Source organism: Aotus nancymaae, unplaced genomic scaffold (genome assembly GCF_030222135.1).
Source record: "Aotus nancymaae isolate 86718 unplaced genomic scaffold, 86718_ANA_hifiasm-v0.15.2.pri h1tg000076l, whole genome shotgun sequence".
NCBI classification, from domain to species: Eukaryota; Metazoa; Chordata; class Mammalia; order Primates; family Aotidae; genus Aotus; species Aotus nancymaae.
Genome location: NW_026988491.1, coordinates 13,845,067 through 13,872,686, shown reverse-complemented (window position 1 = coordinate 13,872,686; position 27,620 = coordinate 13,845,067). Strand labels below are relative to the sequence as shown.

General features: G+C 54.7%; 1 protein-coding gene across 2 annotated transcripts in view; it reads right to left on the bottom strand.

Annotated features, from left to right (window-relative positions):
* CACNA1I (calcium voltage-gated channel subunit alpha1 I) overlaps positions 1 to 27,620 on the bottom strand; it is a 123,315-nt gene that overhangs the window by 82,843 nt on the left and 12,852 nt on the right. The window contains exons 2-4 of one of the 2 annotated variants that reach the window (XM_064368063.1): positions 26,742 to 26,998; positions 2,616 to 2,727; positions 766 to 899 (exon numbers count right to left, since the gene is read on the bottom strand). In XM_064368063.1, the coding sequence (XP_064224133.1) occupies positions 766 to 899; positions 2,616 to 2,727; positions 26,742 to 26,977 (482 nt within the window). In that variant the 5' untranslated portion in view covers positions 26,978 to 26,998. Of the gene's footprint in view, positions 1 to 765; positions 900 to 2,615; positions 2,739 to 26,741; positions 26,999 to 27,620 lie in introns of those variants that run through there. The other variant, XM_021668753.2, reaches the window with a different exon arrangement.

The following is a 27,620-nucleotide window of genomic DNA, read 5'->3' as shown; positions in this document are numbered from 1 at the left end:
TCAAGCCCCCAAGTCCCCAGCTTGGCTCAGTCGGGCTCCGGCATAAAATGCTCTCAGTAAACCACATGCTTTGCCCAGCACCTTGGTCCCCATGTGGGAAGGCACACCCACTGGCACAGCAGGTGGGTGCCTCCCCGAGACAGGAGTGGAAAGGAAAAGGCCTGGCTTGCTCTCCTCCTTGCCCCCAGCAGCTAGGACAGCACCAACACTGGGAAGCAGCTTGTCGGTGGATGAATGCATGGGTAAGTTTGACCCCAGGAAAGCAGGCACAAGGCCCAGAGCAGGGTCTGAGATGCTCCAGATGGGCTCAGCTGTCACCAGGCCTGTCCCTGATGGCAGCTTGTGTCTTGGTAGAAATAACCACAGTTTGGAGTCAGAAAGTGCTTGAGTCTGTGCTTGGTCTCTGGCGTGATGAGTGATCCAGGATAGTAATCCTACCAGCTAGCATTTATTGGGTGCTCATTTTGACGCAGCTACTATTATTATTCCACTTTTCAGATGAGGAAATGAAAGCTTAGAGAGGTTCAGTGACTTTCTCAAGGTCAGATCGTTAATTAGCATAAACACACCAGTATCCACTGGCGGTGCTGGAAGACACACAACCTAGGAAGGGAGGAAAGAACGACTGTCTGTCCATCACTCCTCCCAGCCCCGGGGGTCCAGGAGGGTCCCACACATCATCATCACCATCACCAAGAAGCCCTGGATTCTCTAAATTCTATCTGGCGTGCACCGAGGCTGGGACCTGCCTGACGCGCTACCTACCCTGCCATGACGATGAAGAAATCCAGGCGGTTCCACGTGTCCCCGAGGTAGCACTTCTTGCCAAAAATGCCCAGGGCCACCATCTTGAGCACCATCTCCATGGCAAAGAAGATGAAGATGAAGTCATCAAAGACCTGCAGAGGCAGGAGGAGGGAAGCAAGGGACAGGGTGAGGCTGCCGAGCGGGGCCCAGGATTTGGATCCACAGTGTGAGGTGGGGACATGGCACGGATGCAAAGGGCCTGGGAAATACCCGGAAACTCCTCCTGGGCAGGAAGAGAACCTCAGTGATCCCGGTCCAATGCAGGCATTTCGCAGATGAGGAGATTGTGGCCCAGAGAGGGGAATGAGTTTGCCCAAGAGCATACAGCCCATTCTGTCTGTGCTCTAAGCCTGGGAACAGATAGAAGAGCCCCAGATGAGGGTGGGGTGAGGGGCCAGCCCATATTCTCCCTAATAATTATAAAGCACTGGCTACACACTTGACCCTCATTCTCTCTCCTAATTGTCACAAGGATCCCATGGATCCATTTTACAGATGAGAAAACAGAGACTCAGAGAGGTTAAGCAACTTGCCCCAGGTCACACAGCAGATAAGTGGCAGAACCAGGATTGAAACTCCGGTGGATCTGACCCCAAAGCCCCCATGGAAGAAGCTGTCTCAAACTAGCCCCCAGGCACAGGCCTCAGTGTTGCCTTCCTCTGCTTACGAAGGAGGCTCAGTGAGATTATGCTTCCTGAGGGCAGGGCCTGGGTGGAATTCCTCTTTCCAGGATTAGTGAGGTCTGCAATCGCAAGTTAACAAACAGGTGCCACACATCTACTGTGTGCCAGGCCTAGGCCAGTGGTGAGGACACAGAGGTGTGTGCTCAGTGAACTCGCCATCAGGCTAGCCAGGTCTAGCTTGCCTAGGACCTGGAGCTGCTGAGGAGCTTGTTACCCACTCAGACTCCAGACCCACCCAGAGATTCTGCTTCAGCAGGTCTGAGATGGGGCCAGGGGTCTGGATTTTTACCAGGTGTCCTGGGAGACTCCGTGGCCCAGTGCTGCCTGGGAGCTACTGAGTTCTACAGAAACCCAGAGGCAGAAAGCAATTCCTCCCGGGGAGAATCTGGCTTTTCCAGGGAGAGGCACTGAGTGTTTCCACATCTGTAAAATAGGTACAACGCTAACACCTGTGCTACCTGTATACCTGCCCTACCTGTATACCTGCCCTGCACAGGGTATGTCAGCTACTAAAGGTCAAGCCCCACCCCAGGACCTGGGGAGATAACGGAATGCGAAACCAGAGACCCGTTACTAAAGGGCGTCTAGGGCGGGGCGTGAACTCGGCCTCTAGTCCAAGAGTACAGGGGAGGAAGTGCAGCTTATAGGCAGAGGAGCGTCGGGGTCACTGTGCTTTACAGGTATGCAGTGGCGGATGCAGGAGGAGGCTGGTGGGGGAGCCCGGGTGGGAGAAGATTGAGGCCTGGACTAAGGCAGAGGCCCCAAGGTGGAGAGGAGAGAAGAGGAGAGAGCATCACGAAGGGTAATAGGTAAGATCAGTTCGGAGTGATGAAGGGTGGGTCAGCCAAATGAGTGCCGCTGATGGTGGGGACGTGGCTGAGTTCGGCAGCGCTGGGTAGGGCAGCACAGGATGGGGAGGGGCAAGGAGCAGGGGCGGGCGTGGAGTAGAGTGGGCGGGGCACAGGCCAGGACAGGGCGCGGTGTGTGGAATGGGCGGGGCACAGGTCAGGACCAGGATGCTGGGGACGCGGCATGGGGCGGGGTGTGGAGTGGGCGGGGCATAGGCTAGTGCTTGGAGGATGGTGACAGGGCAGAGCTGGCAGTGGGGCGGGGCGGCCGGCTCACCTGCAGGATCTTGCAGCGGTCGGACAGGCAGTCCATGTCGTCGCACGGCTGGTACATGCCAAGTGTCACGCAGTTCAGCAGGATCACCAGCATGCTGACACATTCAAACCACGTGCACACCAAGTCAAGGACAAAGCAGCAGGTGAGACCGTGGCCGTGGGGGCTGGGGCGCACCCTAGAGTGTAATACCCCGAACCCACCACACACACAGGCATACACCCCATTCCTTATTCATCTCCCTCAGGGCATCATCCCTGAAACAGCTCAAAGCCCATGGAGCCCGCGTACCCCCATCCCCACAGACATGGCCACATGCACCAAACCCACCAGGCCCCCACCTGCAGGACCCCGCTCCTCGCCCCAGCCTGAGATCTCCCCTCAGGCCCAGGGAAGGGAGAGGTTTCCGGAAGCCTGGCTGACAGGGAACTCTGGGCTATCCCAGCATCTCCACCTCAACCACTGCCCTCTGACTGCCACTGCCTCCCTTCTCTGACCACCTTTCCGTTTCCTGACCCATGGTCCCCCATCTCTGCCAAGACCTGGGTCTGGAGCCCGCAGAGGGCCCTCCAGTGGGGCTGAGATTGGCTGGATGGCCCTGTCCTTCTCTCCTCGCCCACTGCCAGGGTTAGGGCTCAGTTAGGGTTCATTGCCTAACTCCGAAACACCTGCACCTAGCCCAACCCTGGCCTGCACCACATAGGGTGGGGATGGACCCCCTCAGGCCTGGCCAGGTAGAAGGTCTCCTGCGGTGAACGGGCCCTGGCAGGGCCTCCGGGCACAAGCTTGCAGCTGGAGTGAGTGGGCTCCCCTCCTGCATCCGGCCAGGCTGCTCTCCTCACCACAGACGAGAGCCCCTCCATGAACGCCCTCCTCCCTCCCTCCCCAGCCAACTCCTGCCCATCCTTAGAACACAGCCCACAGTGTCCAGTCCCCCAACCCTCAATCCTCCCAGTCACAGGGCCAGGGAGGTCAGGGTTCAAGGACCTCAGGGCTGTGTCACTTCCAGCCCCTGCAGGTCATACCAATGAGAAAGCCGAGCCTGCTCAGATCTCCTGAACTGGGATCTCCGGTTGACTGAGTCCTGGGACCTCAGAAAATCTGTGCCTACTTGAAAAGAAGCAACCCAGAGTGAAATGGACTTGAGCCACACACCATGAATGACAAGTCAGACACCCAGGGGAACTTCCAGACCACGCAGCTGGACTGACCTTAGAGGCAATGACTCGAGTTGGGAGTAGGTTCTCCTTCTCTAAGAGGAGAGATGCTGATAGAACTCCCCACACCCTGCCTGCCACGCAACCCCCTTTCCTCCCCCAGAAACTGAGTGTCAGGAAACAGAAAAGCGGCTCTCATACAGTAAAAGCAGCAAACAGGACAACGAAGCCAGGGGCTCTGCATCTGAACTCCAGTCCCAGCACGACTGGCTCTGCAGTCTTCAGCAAGCCCCTTCTGGTCTCTGAATATGGAAGTCCTCCATCGGATGACCAGGAGCCTCCCCATCAGCCCCCTGGGTCTCTTCTGGCCCCTCCAGACCACCCTCCCTGAAGGAGCAGTGAGCAGTTCAAAACATCCGTGAGACCACTTCCCTCTCTGGCGCAAAACCCTGCCCTGGCTGCTGGGCTCTCTCAGTACAAACTTTGCAGCCCTCACCTGGCCTGTAGGGCCCCACCCCTACCCTGTCTCCCTCTGCCCTGGCCTGGCTCACTCTGCTCTGGCCTCCCTGGCTCCTGCTGCTCCTCAGACACACAGTGAGTGACATCAAGACACTCCACCTCAGGCTCTTTGCATGTGCTGGTCCCCCGCTTCAAGGGCTGAGCCTCCAGCTTCACAGCCACCTCCTCTGAGAAGTCTCCACCCAACCTCATCATGCCCAGTGGCCACATGCCCTCTTCATACCCTGCTGCTGTCTTGCTGACATGCTCATTGACTCTGCCACTACTCTAATCCACATCCCAAGGGGGACAGGGACTTTACCCTAACATTTAGTAGGTGCTCAATGAACATCTGTTGGATGGACAGATATGACTGTCCCTTATTATCTGCCCTGTCAGTAATATATGGTCCACCGTGGCCCAAAATTAGGTAAGTGCAGTACAATAAGAGATTTTGAAAGAGAGAAAGAGGGAGACCACATTCACATAACTTTGATTATCGTACATGATTCTAATAGTTCTTTTTAAAAAAAAAAATTTTTTTTCAGATGGAGTTTTAATCTTACTGCCCAGGCTGGAGTGCAATGGCGAGATCCCAGCTCACTGCAACCTCCACTTCCGGGGTTCAAGTGATTCTCCTGCCTCAGCCTCCCGAGTAGCTGGGATTACAGGCACCTGCCACCACGCCCAGCTAATTTTTTGTATTTTTAGTAGAGATGGGGTTTCACCATGTTGGCCAGGCTGGTCTTAAACTCCTGACCTCAGGTGATCCACCTGCCTCGGCCTCCCAAAGTGCTGGAATGACAGGCATGAGCCACCTTGCCCAGCCTAATTGTTCTATTTTATTATTGATTGCTGCTCATCTCCTACACTGCCTGATTTATAAATTAAACTTTATCCAGGTATGCAGGTATAGGGGGAAAAAAAACATAGTAAATATAGGGTTCCGTGCTGTCTGTGGCTTCAGGCATCCACTGAGGGTCTTGGAACGTGTCCCCGTGGATAAGAGGGGTGCTAGTGTAAATCTCTATGGGCCCTGCCCTCTCCAACTTCCAGGGACTCGGGAGTGTCTCCAAGCAAACCCCTCACCCCTCCATTTCAACCCTTGCCCTTAGCTGGGATGTAGCCACGCCCGACAAACTCCCGGCGGGACCCCACCCAGTCAGGAGTGGGAGCTGCGACCTGGTTTCTATGGCAACAGCCTCCCTCCCATCCCCAGCCTTGCCCACTTTGGGATGCTGTCTTTTCCTGGCCTCTCCTCAGTTCCTCCCGGCCCCAGCCCTGCTCCTTCCTGTCCCCTCACCCCACTGCTACTCTCCCGCCATAGCCTGTAATTAATTTCAGTCGCTGCCACGGCCCCTTTTGAGCATGAGCCTGGCTCCGGCAGCAGCTTCATCAATAATTAACTTTTTTGAAGTTCAAACATTCTAATTACCAGAGAACATCCCCCATTCCCCTCGCCTTCCCCCTGTTCCTGTCTCAGGCTCTCTCCTTCCAGCCCCATCCTCTTCTCCCTCTACCGTTTCTGCTAGTTTCAGCCTCAAAGTACCCTTAGCAGGTGTCTCCCGGGAGCCTGGCACCCCTGCTCCCTCCTCAATAGGGCCCTGAGCAGTGGGGATCAGCAGGCCCATTTTACAGATAAGGAAGGCTGAGACATGGGGAAATCGGAGGCCTCTCTTGGGCTGCACAGCTAGGAAGTACTGGAGCAGAGACTCACACCGGGCCTGCTGGATTCCAACGCCAACGCTGTCCTCTGTGAAGTACGGCCGTCTCTGCCCATGGCTCTCCTTCCTCCCCTGAGCTCTCTCAGCCCATCTTCAGTGTCTCTTCGCAGGACCCTGATCCAGCGTCCCCTGTATCCCCCAGCTCTGGTCTCTGCCCCTCCAATCTGCCCCACACGATAACCAGGCACTTGCTGTGTGCCCAACACAACTTGAGCATTTTGCAAGTGTTATCTCATTTAATCCTCACAGCTCTATTATAAGCCCCATTTACAAATACGGAAACCCAGACACAAAAGGGAAACAGATTGGCCCAAGGTCACCAGCTGGAAAAGAGCAGAGCTGAGACATAAAACCTCAGGCTGGAGGCTTTTCCTGCCTCCAAGCTGTTTTGCCACTGCCAGGCTAATCTGCCTGGAACACACTCTGCTGATGCCTCTCTCCTGCTCAGGAACCTCCTATGGCTCCCCATCACCCTCCCAACCCTTCCGGTCTTACTGCTCACTGGCCTTAGCACGCACTGAACTCCTCGCTGTCCCCAAACACGCCCTCTGCCTGCACTTCTCCTTCCCTCCATCTCTCCAGCAGGCAGACTCTTTCAGAGCCCAGTTCTCCGGTCACCTCTTCTTGAAGCTTCCCCGGATGTGCCTCTCAGTCCTCAAAGGGCAGTGGTTCAGCCTCCTCTCTGGAACCGCTCCCACCTGCCTTGGCTAGCGTGTACCACGGTAATGAATTTGGCAGTAACTCTGGCGACTGTGTGCCAGGCACCCTAGGGACATGACCTCCGCTCTCACAATCCCCTGAGGGCTGATGAGGAACAGGCCTGGAGAGCTGACACCACTCACCCAAGGTCACCCAATTCCCAAGCAACCCAAATTGACTCGAGGCAGTGCCGGTAGCCGCTACACAGCGCTGCCCCTGTGGCTCATCTAACTCTCCCATTGCACTGGGTCCCCCCAGGAGGCAGATGGAGTGACTTTCATCCCTGGGCTGCTCAACTTCAGAAACTCAGCGATGGACAATCTCAGCCCTTGCCCAGAGGTGCCTGGGAAAATCCCAGATGGCACAGCTTGGGTCCCTTCCAAGAGCCCAGGAGGCTCAGAAGTCAGGCCAGAACTGGCATCGCTGCCCGTGGTTCTTGACACACTCCCCACTGGCTCAGGGATCAAAGGCACCAGCCCTCCTTGAAGTTAAACCAGACAGTGCAGCGTTGGGTAGGAGGGTGGCAGGAGGAAGTCGAGGTCTCCGGCTCAAGCCACTCTGCCACCTGGCCCAACGCCTCATGCTTCCACCATGAGTCACAAGTGTTGAGGAACTCTCTGAGAACACAGGCAAGTGAAGCCATGAGGTTCTGGGACAACCTGAAGGAAGTGGGAGGCCCAAGGGGCAGTGCAGGATTTCCAAGTGATAGAGTGGGCAGGGCTGGAGTGCTACTGCCACAAGGTCAGGGAGTCTTCAATGGCTTCCAACTGCCTCTCACAGAGAGGCTCGAACACACCCCTCCAACTGGCATCTGAGCTCATGCAGTTGGGACCCAGACGCCTCACCTGCTTCACCCCCCAGGCCCTCACTGCAGTGGGGTGACCTTTGCCACAGAGCAGCCCTGCCAACATCGTTAGAGAGCAACGGGTCCAATCCCTCATTGCACTGATGGAAAACAGAGGGGCAGGAGCCCGTCCCAGCTCCACAGCGAGCTCAGAGCAGAAGTGGCACTCGGACAACAGACTCCCCACCCACGGGGGTCCCCTAGCCACAGTCCATTTTCAAACTCACACCAAAATCCTCCACGTTTCCCCACACACTCACACGCTGTCACTTTAAGCTGATTAGATCCCTGACAGGCAGCCCCGAGTGCCTTTGAGGAACACAGATGGAGAAACAGATCAATGGCGATGCAATCCATCGCATTTCTTGGCAGGCAAAGCCGTCCCAAGCACACAGGCCTGGGGGAGAAACACACTCAGGGTCCTTGGGTGCTACTGCAGAGACCCCCAGCATCTCAGCACAGCCTGGGATCTTGGCCCCACTTCCCACCCATGTACCCCCACCAACACACCTCTCAAAGTCTTCAGAACTGGAGTCTCAGAGCTGAGCAGGGGGAATAAACATGCTTATATTGGGTGCCTGCTGTGTGCCAGGCACCAGCCTACCAATAGTAATAATGGTGACAATCGTGAACACTTCTTTAGTGTCCCTGAGTGTCTGTTTGCCAAGGAGCCTCCTAATCAAACAGCATGCATGGCCAAGTGCAGTGGCTTATGCCTGTGATCCCAGCACTCTGGCAGGGCCAGGGCAAGTGGATCACCTGAGGTCAGGAGTTCAAGACCAGCCTAGCCAATACAGTGAAACCCTGTCTCTACTAAAAGTACAAAAAATTAGCCGGGCATGGTGGTGGGCGCCTGTAATCTCAGCTACTCAGGAGGCTGAGGCAGAAGAATCACTTGAACCTGGGAGGTGGAGGTTGCAGTGAGCTGAGATCGCACCACTGTACTCCAGCCTGGGTGACAGAGTGAAACTCCATCTCAAAAACAAATAAATAAAAGAGGCTGGGCACAGTGGCTCATTCCTGTATTCCCAGCACTTTGGGAGGCTGAGGCGGCAGATCATGAGGTCAGGAGATCAAGACCATCCTGGCTAACATGGTGAAACCCTGTCTCTCCTAAAAATACAAAAATCAGCCAGGTGTGGTGGTGCACACCTGTAGTCCCAGCTACCTGGAAGGCTGAAGCAGGAGAATTGCTTGAACCCAGAAGGCAGAGGTTGCGGTGGGTCGAGATCTCGCCACCGCACTCCAGCCTGGGTGACAGAGCGAGACTCTGTCTCCAAAAAAAAAAAGAAAAGAAGAGAAGAGATGCTAGTACGGCCCCTTTGATTGACGTCTGTCCTGCAACATGCTGAATCTTCACCCACAGCCTTTTGTAAAGAATCCAGGCCGAATGTGGTGGCTCATATCTGTAATCCCAGCACTTTGGGAGGCGAAGGCAGGAGGATCACTTGAGCCCAGGAGTTTGAGACCAACCTGGGCAACACAGTGAGACCTCATATCCGGAAAAAAAATTTCTCTCTTTTGTTTTAGACAGTGTTTCACTCTGTTGCCCAGGCTGGAGTGCAGTGGCTCCATCTTGACTCATTGCAACCTCTGCCTCCCAGGTTCAAGTGATTCTCCTGCCTCAGCCTCTCAAGTAGCTGGGATTACCGTCCCCCACCACCACACCCAGTTACTTTTTTTTATATTTTTAGTAGAGATGGGGTTTCATCATGTTGGCCAGGCTGCTCTTGAACTCCCAACCTCAGGTGATTTGCCAGCCTCGGCCTCCCAAAGTGCTGGGATTACAGGCATGAGCCACCAAGCCCGGCCAAAAATATTTTTTTTTAATTAGCCAGTTCTGCTGGTGGTACCTGTAGTCTCAGTTACTCGGAAGGTTGAGATGGAAGGATTGCTTCAGTCCAGGAGGTGAAGGTGGCTGTGAACCAAGATCAAGCCACTTCACTCCAGCCTGAGCAACAGAGCAAGATCTATCTCAAAAAACAAAAATAAAGAAGAATCTGTCAACCAATTCAGGCTTAGCATTGAGCAGGGTCACCCTTAAACAATCAGCAAAGTTCCCCCAAACTGGCTGATACTACTGTTATCCCCACTTTACAGAAAAGAAAATTAAGGCCACCAGAGCTGGTTCCGGGGTCACCCAGGTGGTATGTGGCAGGGGCAGGATCTGCACTATCTCTCGCTGGCTGCAAATCCCACATTCTCATCCACATATCCTTCCGTCATCGGGCTCAGTGTCTGTGGTGCAAGGGAGCCTCAACTGAGCTGGGTTTAGTGGAATATTTGCTCTTCATTCCCACCCACACTGTCTCCCTCTCAGGCTCCCAGCCAGGCAAGGGGAAGTGGAGCCTCGGTCAGTGGTGAGCCCAGCCAGCAGCCCATCTGGCTGGGTCCCTGCTGGGGGCCCAGGCCTGTGTTGTTTCCAGTGGAGTCAGGAAGAGTGGTGTTCCAGCCTCTGCTGTGGTTCAGAAGGAAGGAGCTACCTGCAGGAAGAAGGGGAGGGGAGGCCAGCAAGGGCATGTTTGTCTCAAGCTGCCCCAGCCAGGAGGAAGCTGAGCAGGATCAAAACCCGGCTAAGCCAGATCATAACCGCATCACACCCTGGCGGCCACCAAGGCCTGAGAAGGTCAGGACGTGGACTAAGGGGATAGGGTCACCAGGGAAGCTACTATGCTGGGGTTCCCTCAAACCTGCCGGTTCCCAGCTAGATGAGCAGCCGTGTGGAAGGGCAGTGCCCGGCGCCGGCACCCGGGGAAGGCCCTGCAGGGCAGCCTCCTCTCCAGGAGCCGAGCCAGAGGCCTGCACGGTTACCATGGCGACCACCACCCTCCTTCTGCAGGCCCAGATGACAGTCAGTTTCTATGATTTGGGGGGCTCTGGGAGGCTGGTGGGGGTGGGAGTGCTGGGTTTGGCGGGGGTGGCCAAGTTTGTTTTTATTTTTGTCAAATCTAAAATCTGATCCATTTCCCAGCGTGCGTTTCAGTTGTCTAAATAAATCAGGTGGAGGAAGGGGGCTGGGGGCTCCATCCTCCGGGATTGGAGTGGTAGGGAAGGTGGTCCAGCACCTACACGGGGTGTCCCTCCCCTGCTGGTCCCCAGTGAACCCAAAGGAGGGGAGGGCAGTCCTCAGGTCCTCCAGGGCTAAGGTTCCAGATCCCAGTTCTTGGGCCAGCTCCATACTCCTCTGAGGCCAGGTCTACAAGCATCCAAGGACCACCTGCTGTATACGCGGCCTGTGCCTCAGGGTGCTAAGATGAACCAGGCTCAGCTCTTTCCCCGATGGCGCCCATGTGCATCCCTGTTCCAGGACCAACCGTGCTGTGTGACTCTGTGGCATGTGTTCCAGCCACAGTGGCCATCATTTTGAACAGCAGTTGCTGCAGAGCCTGGGGTTTTAGGAGGACACTCGTCCACACATTCATTCATTCATTCGTTTATTCATTCATTGAATAAATGAATAAACTTGCTTATTCATTGAAAGATCATTGACTGATCTTTATAGGCCACAACCACTCTGGAAGGCCACTCAGCAGCTTCTACAAAACCAAACACGGGCCCACACGAGGACCCAGCAGGGCCACTCCTGGGTGCAAAGGGGAAATGCTCACATAGCCAGCAAAAAGCCACGTCCCAGCACAGGCATGGCTGCGTTATCGATAACAGCCCCAACCTGGGATAACCCAGGTGTCATCAACAGAAGAATGGGGTAGGGTGGTGGTTTTCAACCGGGGATGAGTTTGTCCCTTAGGGTACATCTGGCCATGTCTGGAGACATTTTTGGTTGTCACACTCGAGGGGATAGGACACGGGCCTCTAGTGGGTAGAGACCAGGGATGTAGCTAAATACCCTACAATGCACAGGACAGCCCCACAACATAGAATCATCCAGCTCAAAATGTCAACAGTGCCACTCGTGAGAAGCCCACATGGAGTACTACTCAGCCATGAAAAGGACAAGCGACTGAAACACACACAGCATGGAGGGATCGCTGCTGGGAAACAGAAGCCAGACATAGCAGAGCAAAAACGCACAAATCCAGTTACACAAAGTTAAGAGCCAGGAGAAGCCAATCTATAGTGAAGGAGGTTAGAATAGCGGTAACACTGGGGAGTACCCAAGGCGGGTGGGGGACAGGGAAGCTTTGGGACTAGAGATGTTCTTCTTGACCTAAGTAGTGGTCCCAGGAGAGGACTTACATGAAAATGCCTTGAACTGCACACTGGGATTTGTGAGCTCAACTTGTACATTTAACCTCAATAAAAAATAAAACAGCTGAGTGCGGTGGCGTGCACTTGTGGTCCCAGTTACTTGGGAGGCTAAGGCAGGAGGATCACTTAAGCCCAGGAGTTCAAGGCTGTAGTGAGCTATGATGGCACCACTGCACTCCAGCCTGGGTGATAGAGCAAGACTCTGTCTTAAAAAAAATAGAAATAAAAATTTTAAAATGAAGAGCAACTGCTTTAAGGAAAAACAAAAATGCAACTATTAAAAAATCACAATCAGCTGGCACAGTGGTTTACACCTATAATCCCAGCACTTTGGGAGGCCGAGGCAGGCAGATCACATGAGGCCCGAAGTTCAAGACCAGCCTGATCAACATGGTGAAACCCCGTCTCTAATCAAAATACAAAAAATTAGCCAGGTGTGGTGGCACATGCCTATGGTCCTAGCTACTCCAGAAGCTGAGGCAGAATTGCTTGAATCCAGGAGGTGAAGGTTGCAGTGAGCTGAGATGGTGCCACTGCACTCCAGCGATTCTCCTGCCCCAGCCTCCCAAGTAGCTGGGACTACAGGTGTGTGCCACCATATCCAGCCTGGGCAACAGAGTGAGACTCTGTCTCAAGAAATAATAATCATCGTAAATAAAATGAACCACAGGCACCTGCTAGGGCACCTGCTGTTGCCAAACTCCACAGGAATCATTACAACAACCTGCAGGGGTGGTCATCATATCTGTTCCTCAGCCTTGCCCAAGGCCACAGCTAGTGAGGGACAGAGCCAGGATTCAAACCTCACACCCTCCTGTCTTCTAATGCTCCTTCAAGTCTTGTTCCACCTGTGGCCACAACTGCCTCGGGAGACAGGCATTGCAGATATTATTACACCCCACTTGTAATTCATTTTCATGGCTATGAAAATGAAGCCCCAGAGAGGACAGCACTTGCTCCAGATGACAAAGTGGTGGAGCTAAGACAGAAAGCTGCTCCATAAAATTAACAGACCTGCCAGGCAGATGGTCCTAGGCCTCCCTCCACTTGCACGCCTCCAGCGATGGGGAGCTCCCCACATGACAAATGGCATGGCTGATTCTATTTCTAAGCTACGGCATCTCAGTGCATTGAGATCCTTTGCAGAAGGGGACAAGGGAGTGAGCCCTTCCTTGTTCCTGGCCCAGCCCCACTTCTTGGAATCCCCATTGTATAAGAACTCATTGGATTTGGCCAATGTCTTTGATTTCCAGATACCTAGCAAGCTTCAGTACCCAGTGCAGCCAGCGGAGTAGGGGAGGCAATGGCAGAAAACAAAAGCTGCACCTGGGGCGAGAAGCCAGGGTGGAAGGTCCACAGGAAGGACGCTCCAGCCAGAGAGACTTGCCAGACACCACTGCTTCCATCACTGCCAAAGAGAAGGGCCAGGCAGGCCCCTGGGGGCCAGGGTCCCACCGTCTGTGGGCTGATCCAGCCTCGGGAGCCCAACCACACAGAAGGTGTGCGGGCAGGAAGTCTTCATTGACTCCTGGCCAGGGCTGCAGACGCCTCTCTGGGCCCTCGCAGTGCCTGGGATGCCCCTCTTCCCCAAAGCAACCATTGAACTGAGAGGGTTAGGGCTTGACCAATGTGGATGACACCCTCCTCTGGCCTCCCTGGGGACCTGTCCCCCACCGCACATCTCCCTTGCCTGCCCCTGAACACACGTACGTGCTCATGCGTGCATTCCCAAAGAAAACTGCAGCCCTTCATGCACCTGCCCCGGCTCATACACGTGTGCACACAGTGCAGCAGGCATTCACGCTCGCACGTGCCAGCAACACTGGGCACGGCTGACCTCTCTTCTAGAACAAGGGTTCTTAACCTTTTCTGTACCACAAGCCCCTTTTCAGGATAAAGTTTTTGTTTATTTTGTATTTTTTACTTTTGAGACAGAGTCTTGCTCTGTCGCCCAGGCTGGAGTGCAGTGGTGTGATCTCGGCTCACTGTAACCTCCTCCTCTTGGTTTCAAGAGATTCTCCTGCCTCAGCTTCCCAAGTAGCTGGGACTACAGGCGTGTGCCACCATATCCAGCTAATTTTTGCATTTTTAGTAGAGACGGGATTTCATTATATGTTGGCCAAGCTGGTCTCAAACTCCTGACCTCAAGTGATCCAACCACCTTGGCCTCTCAAAGTGCTGGGATTACAGGTGTGATCCACAACACCCAGTCAGAATAAAGTTTTTACCTGTTTTTATGTTTTTTTGTTTTTTTGTTTTGAGACAGAGTCTTGCTCTGTCGCCCAGGCTAGAGTGCAGTGGTGTGATCTCGGTTCACTGCAGCCTCCACCTCCCAGGTTCAAGCAATTCTCTTGCCTCAGCCTCCCAAGTAGCTGGGACTACAGGTGCGCACTGCCATGCCCAGCTAATTTTTGTACTTTTAGTAGAGATAGGGTTTCACCATGTTGGCCAGGATGGTCTTGATCTCCTGACTCGTAATCTGCCTGCCTTGGCCTCCCAAAGTGCTGGGGTTACAGGCATGAGCCACCGCACCAAGCTGCATTTTTTTTAATGTTGAAGTACAGGATTAGTAAACCAGGTATAGTGGTGTGCACCTATAGCCCCAGCTACTGGGGAGGCTGAGGCTGGTGGATCACTTGAGCCCAGAAGTTCAAAGCCAGCCTGGGCAATATAGTGAGAACCCATTGCTACAAAAAAATAAAATAAAAACTTTAAAACTGTTTTTAAAAAAGCTTACAGCTACTGTAATCCCAGCTACTCGGGAGGCTGAGGAAGGAGAATCGCTTGAACCTGGGAGGGAGAGACTGCAGTGAGCCAAGATCACGCCACTGCACTTCAGACTGAGTGACAGAACGAGACTCAGTCTCAAAAAAAAAAAGGCTGGGCCGAGGCGGGTGGATCACCTGAGGTCAAGAGTTAGAGACCAGCCTGACCAATGTGGTGAAACCCTGTATCTACTAAAATGCAAAAAATTATCCAGGCCTGATGGCACACGCCTGTAATCCTAGCTACTTGGGAAGCTAAGGCAGGAGAATCACTTGAACTGGGAGGCGGAGGTTGCAGTGAGCCGAGATTGCACCATTGCACTCCAGCCTGGGCAACAGAAGCAAAACTCCATTGTCAAAAAAAAAAAATTTATAAAAAATAAAAGCTTAGAACTAGAAAGGAAGGCAGTTATGTTAAAGTCATTATCAAAATATTTTTAAAACAAATTTTTGATAGAGAAACATATATTCTTTGTTATCAACACAATAAGTAGCAAGCTCCGATGCTGGACTGGATACTAGGTGACTCTGCATCACAGTGATGGCTGTAATGATATTCTGAGAGCTCTATAAGGACTGTGATGTGATATGGAAATATTGGTGATTTCCACGGGTGACAGCCACAGGAGTTGCTAATAATACCAGTGTGGTTTGTTTCCTCTATCCATAACAGAAAGAAATGCGAAATTTCAGTCAGGGGTCAGTGAAAACAAATATGCAACTTGTGCCCATGCAAGCTCATGAAGCCAGGGTTCAGACCCCTGCTCTAGGAACTCTCTTCCCCTTGGGCCCCAGGAGACACCACAAGCCCTGGGACCAGTCCATCCATCCATCTATTCATCTATCAGTTCATCCATCCAACCATCCATCTATCCCTCCATCGATGGATCAAAACATGACTGAACAGGCCTGGGGGTGCCTCCACTCAAGTCCAGACCAGTGTCCAACACATAGCTGGGCTCCAACACTTGCCAAATGAATGGGTAATCCATCCATCCACCCACCCATCCATCCATCCATACACCCACCCACCCACCCATCCATCCACCCATCCATCCATCCATCCATCTACCCATCCATCCATCCATCCATCCATCCTCCCATCCATCCCCCCATCCAACCATTCATCCACCCACCCACCCATCGATCCATCTATCCATCCATCCACCCATCCATCCACCCATCCACCAACCCATCCATCCACCCACCCACTCATTCATCCACCCATCCATCCACCCATCCACCCACCCACCCACCCATTCATCCATCCACCCATCCACCCACCCATCCACCCACCCACCCACCCATTCATCCATCCATCCACCCGTCCATCCACCCATCCATCCATCCACCCATTCATCCATCCAACCATCCACCCACCCACCCACCCATCCATCCATTCATCTATCCATTCACCCATCCATCCACCCACCTATCCACCTACCCATCCATCCATCCATCCATCCATCCATCCATCTACCCATCCATCCATCCACCCATCCATCCATCGACCCACCCACCCATCCATCCATCCATCCATCCACCCATCCACCCATCCACCCACCCATCCATCCACCCACCCATGCACCCATCCATCCATCCACCCATCCATCCACCTGCCCACCCATCTATCCATCCATCCACCCATCCATCCATCCATACACCCACCCACCCACCCATCCATCCACCCACCCATCCATCCATCCACCCATCCATCCACCCATCCACCCATCCACCCACCCATCCATCCACCCACCCACCCATTCATCCATCCATCCACCCATCCATCCACCCATCCATCCATCCACCCACCCATTCATTCATCCATCCACCCATCCATCCAGCCATCCATCCATCCACCCGCCTACCCACCTACCCATCTATCCATCCATCCATCCATCCATCCATCCATTCATCAGTATCCACTGCAGGAACCTCCTACCTGGTTTCTAGGCCTCAGTCTTTCCCTCAAGCATCCTCCAGTCTGCTTTCAGAGTCACCATTCTAATAAGTGAATTTGCCCAAGTCCCACCTCTGCTAGACACCCATCAGTGACCCCCCAGGGCCCACAAGACCAAGTATAATTTCTAACCTGGTATTTGACACCTTGCCATCCAGCCCCTGCCCCACTAAAACTCTCCCTGTGACCTACCCTGTTCCCTCTGCCTGGAAAACCCTCCCTGAACTGTTCTGGAAAATTCCTATTTATACAGCAAGACCCAGGCTGAACAGCCCCTCCAGGCAGGCTTCACTAATGCCCACCAGATTGGATCAGGGATAGCCTTGTAGCTCTCTTTACACAGAAACCTCCATGCCAGGGTACCTAAGGTTGCCCTGGGAGTCAGGCTTCTCCAGTGCCTGCCAGGCCCGCCCTGCTGGTCAGTGATAAAGTGCAGCCTCCGCTCTGGCCCTGCTGAGCATCCCTGGGAATGGTGCCTGATGCTGACTTATATTTCTGAGAAAAACAACTTTCTCCACAGCAGATGGAGGGAAACGGACAATTTCCCAGACATGTGCTGCTGCCTCCAGTAACGCTTGCCACCCGTCTGGACAGCCCATTAGGCCAGGGCTGAAGGCGGAAGGGACACCTCCCCCTCTAAAGAGCCCCTTCCCCAGCGATATGGCTTAGATATGTGTCTCCTCCAAATCTCCTGTTGAAACATGATCCCCAGTGTTGGAGGTGGGGCCTAGAGGGAGGTGTTTGGGTCATGGGCTGGATCCCTCCTGAGGGGCTCAGTGTCCTCCCCTCTGTAACAAGTGAGTTCTCTATTTGTTCATGTGAGAGTTGGTTGCTTAAAAGAGCCTGGCACCACTCCCTCTCTCTCCGCGCGACACACCTGCTCTCCCTTCCCCTTCTACCATGAGTAAAAGCTTCCTGGCTGGGCGTGGTGGCTCGCACCTGTAAACCCAGCACTTTGGGAGGCTGAGGCAGGAAGATTATGAGGTCAAGAGATTGAGACCATCTTTGCCAATATGGCAAAACCCCATCTCTACTAAAAATACAAATAAAATTAGCTGAGCACGGTGGCATGCACCTGTAGTGCCAGGTATTCAGGAGGCTGAGGCAGGGGAATCACTTGAACCCAGGAGGCGGAGGTTGCAGTGAGCCGAGATCATGCCACTGCATTCCAGCCTGGGTGAGAGAGTGAGACTCCGTCTCAAAAAAAAAAAAAAAAAAAAAAAAAGCTTCCTGAGGTCCTAACCAGAAACAGATGCTGGCACCATGCTTCTTGTACAGCCTGCAAAACCGTGAGCCAAATAAACCTCTCTTCTTTGTAAACGACCCACCCTGTGTATTCCTACACAGCAACGCAAACAGACAGATACACCCAGTCACCCAGCCATGAGCGGGCTGGGGTGGGGATGGCTCTGGCCTGAGAGCCTGGGGACCTGGGCTCACCTGCCCTGACTTTGCTGATGACTCAGTGTGGGGGCCTGGGCACAGCATCCTCCCTTCCTGGGCTTCGGGCTCCCCAGCTGTGGGTGAAGAGTTGGCATTGGCTGCCTTGTACCCTCCTGGGAGGTGCTGGGAGAGTCTGATGGGCCATGGCAGGTGGGGAAGAGCTCTGTGAACTGGAGAGTGCTGGACCAGCGAGGGAGGCCAGGCCTGTGCTAAGCATTGGAGACACGGTAAAGTTGGAAGCTCAGGCCCTGTCCTTCAGGGTCTTACAGCCTGGCCCAGGGGACAAAGCTAGCAGCAAGCAACTACTGGGAGGAGGGGAGGGCAGCACCCACGCAGGGCTGAGGAGGGTATTGAGGAAAAGGGAAGACATCCTGACCGTGGTGCCTGGAAGTTGGGCGTGTGGGGCTGGTGGGATTTGGAACCACGAGATAGAGGAAGGGCATCACAGGTGGTGCCCAGCAGGAGCAAAGGCAGAGGAGGAGGAAAGGTCGGGAAGCCTCGGCGGCTGGGGCTGGGGCTTCAAAACAGAGCACCGGACAGGAAGGGAAAGAACAGGAAAAATGGGACTGGAGGATCACGGGCGATGGTGGAGACTTCGAGTTCAGGCTCAGTGGATTCTGGGGGCTAAGGGGAGTAAGGAGAGAATCAGCACACAAATGAAGGGAGGCAGGGAGCAGGACAGGAACAGCAGCCCCTCTGGGCACACAGCACTTGACAGCAGACAAACTCCCAAGGAGGAAGGCGAGCTGGGGAGGAGAGGGGGTCCCAGGGAGAGGTGACTGCCAAGGTCACACAGCTTTGGGCACCTGGCCCAGTGCTCTCTCTTCAGTGCAGGGGAGGGGAGGGAGCGTGGTACCAGTGGTCACGTGGGGCAAGGTCCCAGGAGCTGCCTGTGTAGACAACAAGAGACCGAAAAACCCAATCCCAGCCGCTCCCAATGGCCCCACCAGAAAGAACTGAGGGCAGGGAGGATGGAGGTTAGATTAAGGGAGGATTCCTGATAGTCCAGGGCTCCCAGAGAGTCCCAGAGGCCTTTATGCAGCAGCCTGAGGCCCTGTCTGGAGCAGAACTGAGAGGTGGCCTGCTGAGAGGCAGGGCCGGGGCTAAGTGACCAGGGCAGAGACAGCAGGTGATGGGAAGGGGTCTTCAGCAGAGATGGTGCCATTCCTCCCCCAACACATTTACAGCTCTCCAGGCCCCACTCCCCACCTTCCTGCCTTCCCACCCCCAGGGGCCAGCGCTCTCCCACCCTGGCCAGGCCCCGGGTGTCTCAGCCCATTGCAGGCTCAGGACCCCGCAAGTGCCACCATCAGCTCCAGTGTGCACACAACTGCCACTCAGCACTTAGTTTGTCCATGCTTGCCCCAGAATTCTCATTGGACCCCCCAATAGTCCCAACTGGGGGTCACTGTGGCCCCCATTTCACGGATGAGCAAACAGAGGTTCAGCAATGGACTTGGCCAAGGCCATTGGTCTAAGAAGCCACGAGCAGATCTTCCTTCACTTGGCAATCAAGCCACAGACCCTGGGGTCACCTCTGAGTCCCTGCCTCCTAACATCGACACCAAAGGAGCCAGAGCTGCTCCACGCCTTCAGCTGGCACCCTGCACCACCATTGTTTCTCGCCATGATCCCACAGGCGCCTCTCAACGGGTCTCCTGGCTGAACAGTCAGAGAAGTCCTCCCCCTGCACAAAAAGGCCAGAGCTGTGCTCTACACAGGCCAGGCTCACAGCTCACACTCGGGAAAGGCTTGGTGGATGTACCAATGACTGGGAGAACGATGGATGAACATGAGCCATGCCCTCCCTCAACAGCTTCAACCCTCGCCTCGGGCAGCACAATGGGCTCCCAGGGGCCATGAGGAGACTGGACGCCATGCCCTCTTCTTGCCCAGTACCAGATGAAATTAGTGGGTGTGAGAAGCAGGGGTCTCCACCAGCTGCATGGGCAGAACCAGACGACCGCTTAGAAGCACAGATATTCAGATCCCAGCCCTTGCAGGCAGAGAGCGGGAGCCAGGCAGGAGAGAAGACGCAGACAGAAGTGGGCAGAGGGGCAAGGCGGGGTCAGGAGAGAACCAGGACCTCAAAGGCACAGAGGTGGGGCCCCACCCACGAGGAGGGGACGGGGAAATGGGTGCCCTGGACAGCCCCTTCCAGACCTGGTGCCCGTCTTTCCCCATCCCACAGACAGGGAGACAAGGGCGCAAGGGGTCAGGTGACTCGTCCAGGGTTACTGGGCAGCTGGCGTCTCCTGCCTTCCCGCAGGCTGGCGCCCTCCCTCTCCCCAAGCAGAGAGGCAGCCTTCACAGCCCACTGGCTTCCCCACCACGCATGGCTGCTTCCCACCACAGCAGAAGCGCTGGCTCGGCGCTGGCTGACATGCGGGAGGCCCAGCCCCAGAGCATGCCAAGAGGGCAGGGGGCTGCAGAAGCCTCAAGGGGCTCGCCCCAGGCAAGGCACAGAGCCCGGAAGCTCCTCTCTGCCCTGGTGGAGTGTGGAGAACCTGGTGTTTCTCCAGACTTCGCAGGTGGTAGTGCTGTCCTGAATAAAAGCCAGGGCTGGAGAGGCACAGAAATCTGACTTTTCATGCCAGCTCCACCATAGCCTGGCTGTGCAACCCTGGATAAAAGTGAGTTAATCTCTTTGAGCTTTACTTTCCTCATCTGTAAAATGGGGCTATGAGAGCACCTATCCCCACGGATGGTTATGAGGGTTAAAGCTGATAATACAAGCTGGGCGCAGTGGCTCGCACCTGTAATCCTAGCTCTTTGGGAGGCCCAGGCGGTGGATGACGAGGTCAGGAGTTCAAGAACAGCCTGGCCAAGATTTGTCTCTACTGAAAATACAAAAATTAGCTGGGTGTAGTGATACACCTGTAGTCCCAGCTACTTGGGAGGCTGAGTCAGGGGAATCGCTTGAACCCAGGAGGCGGAGGTTGTGATGAGCCGAGATCGTGCCACTGCACTCCAGCCTGGGCGACAGAGTGAGACTCCGTCTCAAAAAAAAAAAAGCTGATAATACAGACAAAACACTTTCAGCACTCATCCTGAACAGCTCTGTGCTAGACACACCGCCGGGTGCTTTACAGGAATCATCTCTAATCATCTTGAATCACCCAATTAAAGAGCTAAGAAAACTAAGGCTCAGGGAGGGGAAAGGGAAGTGGGCGCAATCCGCCCTGCCCCTTCAGCCATATGCAGCCAGCTATGCTCCTAAGAAAGGCTCTGAAGGCTGGGCATGGTGGCTCATGCCTGTAATCCCAGCACTTTGGGAGGCCAAGGCAGGCAGATCACTTGAGGTCAGGAGTTTGAGACCAGACTGTCCAACATGGTGAAACCCCAAAATACAAAAATTAGCTGGGTGTGGTGGCACACACCTGTAATCCCAGCTACTCAGGAGCCTGAGGCAGGAGAATCACTTGAACCCAGGAGGCAGAGGTTGCAGTGAGCCAAGGTCATGCCACTGCACTCCAGCCTGGACAACAGAGAGAGACTCCATCTCAAAAAAAAAAAAAGAAAAAAGAAAGGCTCTGAAAGTCTAATCTAGGGTAGAAAATAGTAATAGGTTTCAGGCTGATGGTTCCCCACAGCTGCCAGAGGTGCCCTGCTGGAGGATGCCAGGCTCGATTAGCAATGTCTGCATTGATGGGGGCATGGCCACTAGCAGCAGAACAAGTTGAAATTCATCAAAGTAACAGAGATTGGATCTGATGTTCCTTGGAAACAATGTCCTCTGAAGGTGTTATGTTCTATCTAAAGACCTGTCCCCAATGTCTAATTGAATCTACAGCAAGCAGAGTGTTGACTCAGCAGTACATGAGGGCCCTGTTCCAGGCTCGGGCGCAGGTAATCAAAGTGATAACCACACATGTGGCAGTTTTTCCAATCTGCAAAGCTTCACTGTCACATTGCCCTGCTCTGTCCTCGGTGCAACCAACTCTGTGGAGTGGGTCTTACCACCTGCATTTGACAAGTGGGGAAACTGGAGCTCAGAGATGTTAAGAAACTAACCAACAGTCACACAGCAAGAGACAGAACCAGCCCCTCTGGGTCTGTGTGACTCAGGTGCCCAGTGCTTTCCACAGTGCCACATGCCACCTCCCCATGATTCAAGTAGCACAACCTATCCCCTGACATTTCAAATCCAGAGGCCTCGCAGCTGCACCCCCAGCTGGCAGTGCATGCCCGCAGCCCAGGAGCGGTGCTGACATTTGGGTGAGCGGCCCTTTCCCACCCCAGCTCGCAGACTCCACCAGGGTCCCAGCAGCCTGCTGGCTCTCCGGTGAGTCAGGTGGTGACTCAGGGCCTCGATCCGGGCTGAGAGAGGAGCTGAGTCAGGGAGCACCAGGCTTCAAAGGGCATCTGGCTCTGGGCCAGGGTCCCTCAGCACCAGGGATAAGAGCTCAGAAAAGACTGTCTGGGGGACCCTCCCATGCTGCCCTCCCCTTCCCAGGCCTAGCCATCATGAAAGCAGCCCCCACCAGCCTGACACGGATGCTATGCTTGTACCATCCCTTTGGATTCTCAGTGGGGAAGAGAGTCACCCTCTGCAGGGTCTGGACGTGTGAAGGGTCGTTTGTGGTGCTCACAATGATTGAAGGACACTACTATTACTGAGTATGCAGCACAGCCAAGACTATAAAGCATCATCACCCTCCAAATGCTTAAGCACTGCCCCAGCCCCCTCCCACGGAGCACAGGAGGGAGAGAAGTTTCTGGCCAGGAAAGAATCCTAGCGCCGGCCAGTCATGGTGGCTCACGCCTGTAATCCCAGCACTTTGGGAGGCTGAGGTGGGCTGATCATGAGGTCAGGAGTTCAAGACCAGCCTGACTAACATGGAGAAACCCGGTCTCTATTGAAAACACAAAAATTAGCCAGGCATGGTGGCATGCGCTTGTAATCCCAGCTACTTAGGAGGCTGAGGCAGGACGAATTGCTTGAAACCAGGAGGCAGAGGTTGCAGTGAGCCAAGATCGACCGCTGCACTCCAGCCTGGGCAACAGAGTGAAACTCCATCTCAAAAAAAAAAAAAAAGAATCCTAGCACCTTCAGCACCCATCCCCGACACACACACCCCAACCCAAGCCCCTAAAGCCTACCTGAGCTCCCCATGACAGAGTCCCTGCTCCGGAGGCCCCTTGTGGACAGCCAAGTCTCCTGGGTCTGTTTGTAGAGCCCTCCTTGGCCTCTCTCCCTCCTGACCCAACTCAGCTATGAAATCTCAGGCCGGCAGCGGCTGCAGTCACCGCACCCAAGTCCTCCAAATCCCAGACACACAGCATCACAGCCACCAAGTCTTAGGCTCACACACTCTTTGAAACATAGAATTTTGCAGTCTTTGAATCACAGAAGCTTAGAATTTCAGTGTCGCCGAGCCTTAAATCTTAACTTTGAACCCTTAGACTGTCACAGAAGTTTCGAGTCTGAGTGTCCCAGAGCTGACACCTTTGAAGCTGCTGCACTTTCACGTCAATGAATCTCTGGCCCAAAGAGAGCCCGTATCCCAACAGTTAAGGCTGGGACCTGAATCACCTCTATCCCAGCCCAGCCTCGGCAGCCCTGGCCATGGGGGTGCCAGAGCAGCGCTCGCTCTGCGCAGCTCCCGGGGCTGAAAAGTCCCTCCTGATGGAGGGGTCTGCTTACTGCCCCACCCCTTGAACCCAGGGCTCTTTCCAGACAGACAAGAGGCAAGCCCAGCTCTTCCCAAAACCAGGACTCCTCTCCCTCCTGGCCAGCCCTACTGTTGTCCCAAACCCCAGGCCACGACTCATATGTCCTGAGGGTGGAGGTGAGAGGGGTGGTAAAAACCCAGGAGATGCCAGGCGCAGTGGATCACGCCTGTAATCCCAGCACTTTGGGAAACTCAGGCGGGCAGATCACGAGGTCAGGAGTTCGAAACCAGCCTGACCAACATGGTGAAACCCCATCTCTACTAAAAATACAAAAATTAGCCAGGCGTGGTGGCACGCGCCTGTAATACCAACTACTTGGGAGGGTGAGAAAGGAGAATCACTTGAGGTTGCAATGAGCCTAGATCACGACACTGCACTCCAGGCTGGGCAACAGAGTGAGACTCCATCTCAAAAAAAAAAATAAAATAATAAATAAATAAACAAAAACAAGGAAACAGTGGCCCCAAGAACTCTGTTTGCCCAACAGGCCAGAAATGTGGAAAACTGGGTGGGTTCCGGAGGGCTGGTTCGCTCAGTGGTCAGGGGTCAGGGTGCCTGAAGTCAAGGCAGCCCCCACGGCGTGTGTGGCTAACACCTCGGGCTCCCAGGGCTCGAAGGGGCAACACATCTGGCTCCCCCATTTTAGGTGGAGGCGCAGAGTCACACACATGGCAGACGGGACTCGAACCACCCCCATCTGGAGGCCTCACCATAACACCAGGGCAGCAGCCCAGCCAGCCCAGCCAGAGCCCATCAGAGATGCAAGCTGGGTCAGACTCCCAGGCCAAGTCATCTGAGCCATGCCCCTGCCTCCATCCCAGAGCAGATTGCCCATCCAGACTCACTAAGGCTCAAAGAGGCAAAGTGACTTATGGTCACGCAGTACCCAAGTGACAGAGCCAAAATCAACTCTTGTCATCTCACCAGGATAGACCCCCGAGACATTGTGACATTGTCTCCCTAGTCCTCCTGCCAGCCTTTCTCTTCCTAAAGGCCCAAAACTCCTAAGGCCACTCCCTTCTCAGCCCTGGCGCTCCTCTGTTTGCATGCCACAGGCCCCTGAGGTTGCCCCAATGCTTTGTATTAAAACTAGCCATGTGGCAGGGTGCAGTGGCACACAACTGTAATCCCAGTACTCTGGGTGGCTGAGATGGGTAGATCACCTAAGGTCAGGAGTTCAAGACCAGCCCAGCCAACATGGCTGCTAAAACCCCACCTCTACTAAAAATACAAAAATTAGCCAAATGTGATGGCACACACCTGTAATCCCAGCTACTCAGGAGGCTGAGGCAGGAGAATTGCTCCAACCCAGGAGGCAGAGGTTGCAGTGAGCTGAGATGGTGCCACTGCACTCCAGCCTGGGCAACAGAGTGAGATTCTGTCTTAAAAAAAAAAAAAAAAAAAAAACCGCCACGTGGGCAGTGCCTGCTTCCCTCTTCCCTAGGCGCTCCCTGCGACAGACCAGCTCCCCCTCCTTGTCCTCAGTGTCCCAGGGCAGACGTCAGTGAGTGCTGGGTGAACTAATTACCAAGCGGACCCTCTCACCATGCCTGAGACCCTATGAGCCGTGCCCCAGAAGGAGCATAGAGGTTCTCAGCCCCCACCCAGCAAGGAACACCCAGCTCTGCACCCCACTCCAGTAGAGACCCTCTGGTTTCCAAAGTTAGGAGGACCCAGGGCCCACCATCACCTCAGCCCCCTACAGAAGGCGAGGCCAGCAGTCCTGGGGCCAGTCTTAACAGCCTGCATCAGGCATCCCTGGATTCCAGGACAGGAGTCATGCCTGCACCTGACCCACCAGCTCCCCACACCCTGCCCTGTGTGGCCACAAGCACCAGCATCCCAAGACCTGTGTGGGCATTGTTTGGTGGGCCCCCCAAACCACAAGGCCACTACGGCTTGGGTCCCCAAGCTTCCTCCTCAGTGGTCCCCAGACACCAGCTTAACCCTGCAATCCAGTCCCATACGGTCCTTCCAGAGCACAGATCTCTCCAGGCACCTGCTTCAAATCCTGCCCTTGGAACACAGCCCCACCCTCATGCAGCCTCCAAGGCCTTGTGGGGCTGCCATCATGCCTGCAGCCTCACCTCATCCCACTCTGCCCCTCAGGGCTCCAGCACTGCCTGCAACTCCCCCATTCTCCAGGCTTTGTTCCTGCGTGCCCTCCTCCTGCCTCCTACTGCCCTCTCTACTCAACCAATGCCCTTCCTTATTGAGGACTCAGCTCTGGCATTGCCCATGTGCACCCAGCAAACACTGCCAGAGTACCCACGATGTGCCAGGTGCTGTGCTGGGTGCTGGGATCCCCACCCTGGTCATCTGACAGTACCCAACAGGAGGCAAATATTAGATTCAGAATTCCACAGTTAGATGTGAAGCGGAGGAGGAATCCCAGAGGGCTTCCCTGAGGAGGTGATGCTTACGCTGGGATTTTAAGGATGTAGCAAAGGATTTGGCCAGGTGCAGAAAGAAGGGAAAAGCTTTTCAGACAGAGGGAAGAGCCAGTGAGAAGACCCTGAGGCTCAGAAGAGCATGAAGAAGCCAAGGGGTGGGAAGTGAGGCTGGATGGGACACTCAGAGCCCGGCGGGCTGGGTTAGGACTTTGCTCTGCACCTCCGGGGCCACAGCAAATCATGACAGTCTCAAGCAGGGAGAACATAAACCCACAGGAGGCAGCAAGTGGAGGCAGGAGCCTAGGAAGAGACTGCTTGGAGGCACAGCAGGGAGAATGAGTCCCGCCCTGTGTGTTGGGACCAGCTGCCCCCTGCACATGCCCACAGTTCCTGATCACAGTTCCTATCACCTGTGCAGTCACGGCCCATCAGATGGCTCCAGAGTCTGACTGACCTGCATTCCCAGCCCAGCACAGGTCTGGGGCCCACACCCAAGGACTTTCTGAGCCATCCAGCCACTGGACTGACCCCAAAGCTACCAGCAACTTCCAGAACCTTCACATCAGCAGGACACCAGGTCCTCATCTGTTCGAGATCTCCCCAGACCCACCCCTGAGCTCACTTACCACCACCAAGGCCCAGTGGCCTCACCCCAGGCCTCAGGTCTCCCTGGAGCAAGGTATGGGCAGGCAGTGCTCAATCCCAGCCCCCCACCCTTCAGCCCCTGCAGGACCCCGATCAGCTGAGGCTGCAGAGGATATGGGTTGCACACCATCTTGATACACCAGTTCCGGGGGCTGGTGGTCTGTCGCAGGCAGAAGAAGGCAACGGGCGCCAGGTCTGGGTGTGGGACGTCAGGATCGGCTCCATCCAGGGGCTCCTCCAGGCCTGGAGGGGAGGATGGGGGGCTCCGGGGCCCAGGCTGCTCCGTGGAGGTCCCCGGCACAGCGGCCGGGGCAGCTGCAGATGAGGAGGGCGGGGAGGCACTCTCAGCCATGTCCACGCTGAGCTGGGAGCCCTGGGGAAGACAGAGAGGGTGGCACGTGGTGGGGACAGGTCTGGTACATGCTCCCCAACCTGCCTCTCCACCAATAAGTGGATGGGCACAGCTCTGATAGCCTCACCTGAGGCCCACAGACCCCTCACCCTCACCCTGGTGTGAGGATTACAAAATAGCTGTGGTCCCAGCTCCACCCAAGTCGGAATCCTCTTCCAAGCTGAGTGATCATGGGGCAAGTTGGTTCGCCCTGGCTGAGCCTCAGTTTTAGCAAATGAAGATACTAGGGAGACTAAAGCCTTCTTTTTTTTTTTTTTCTTTTTTTGAGGTGGAGTCTTGCTCTGTTGCCCAGGCTGGAGTGCAGTGGCACAATCTCAGCTCACTGCAACCTCTGCCTCCCAGGTTCAAGCAATTCTCCTGCCTCAGCCTCCTAAGTAGCTGGGATTACAGGCATGCACCCTAATGTCCAGCTAATTTTTTTGTATTTTTAGTAGAGACAGGGTTTCACCATGTTGGTCAGGCTGCTGTCTATTTATTGCAACATCAAAGGTAAAGAAAACTTGCAAGAAAAAAGAGATTTTTGTAAAGACAGACATTATTGCCAAGACAATGCAGGCTACAAAGGTGAAGTTGGGGTGCTGCA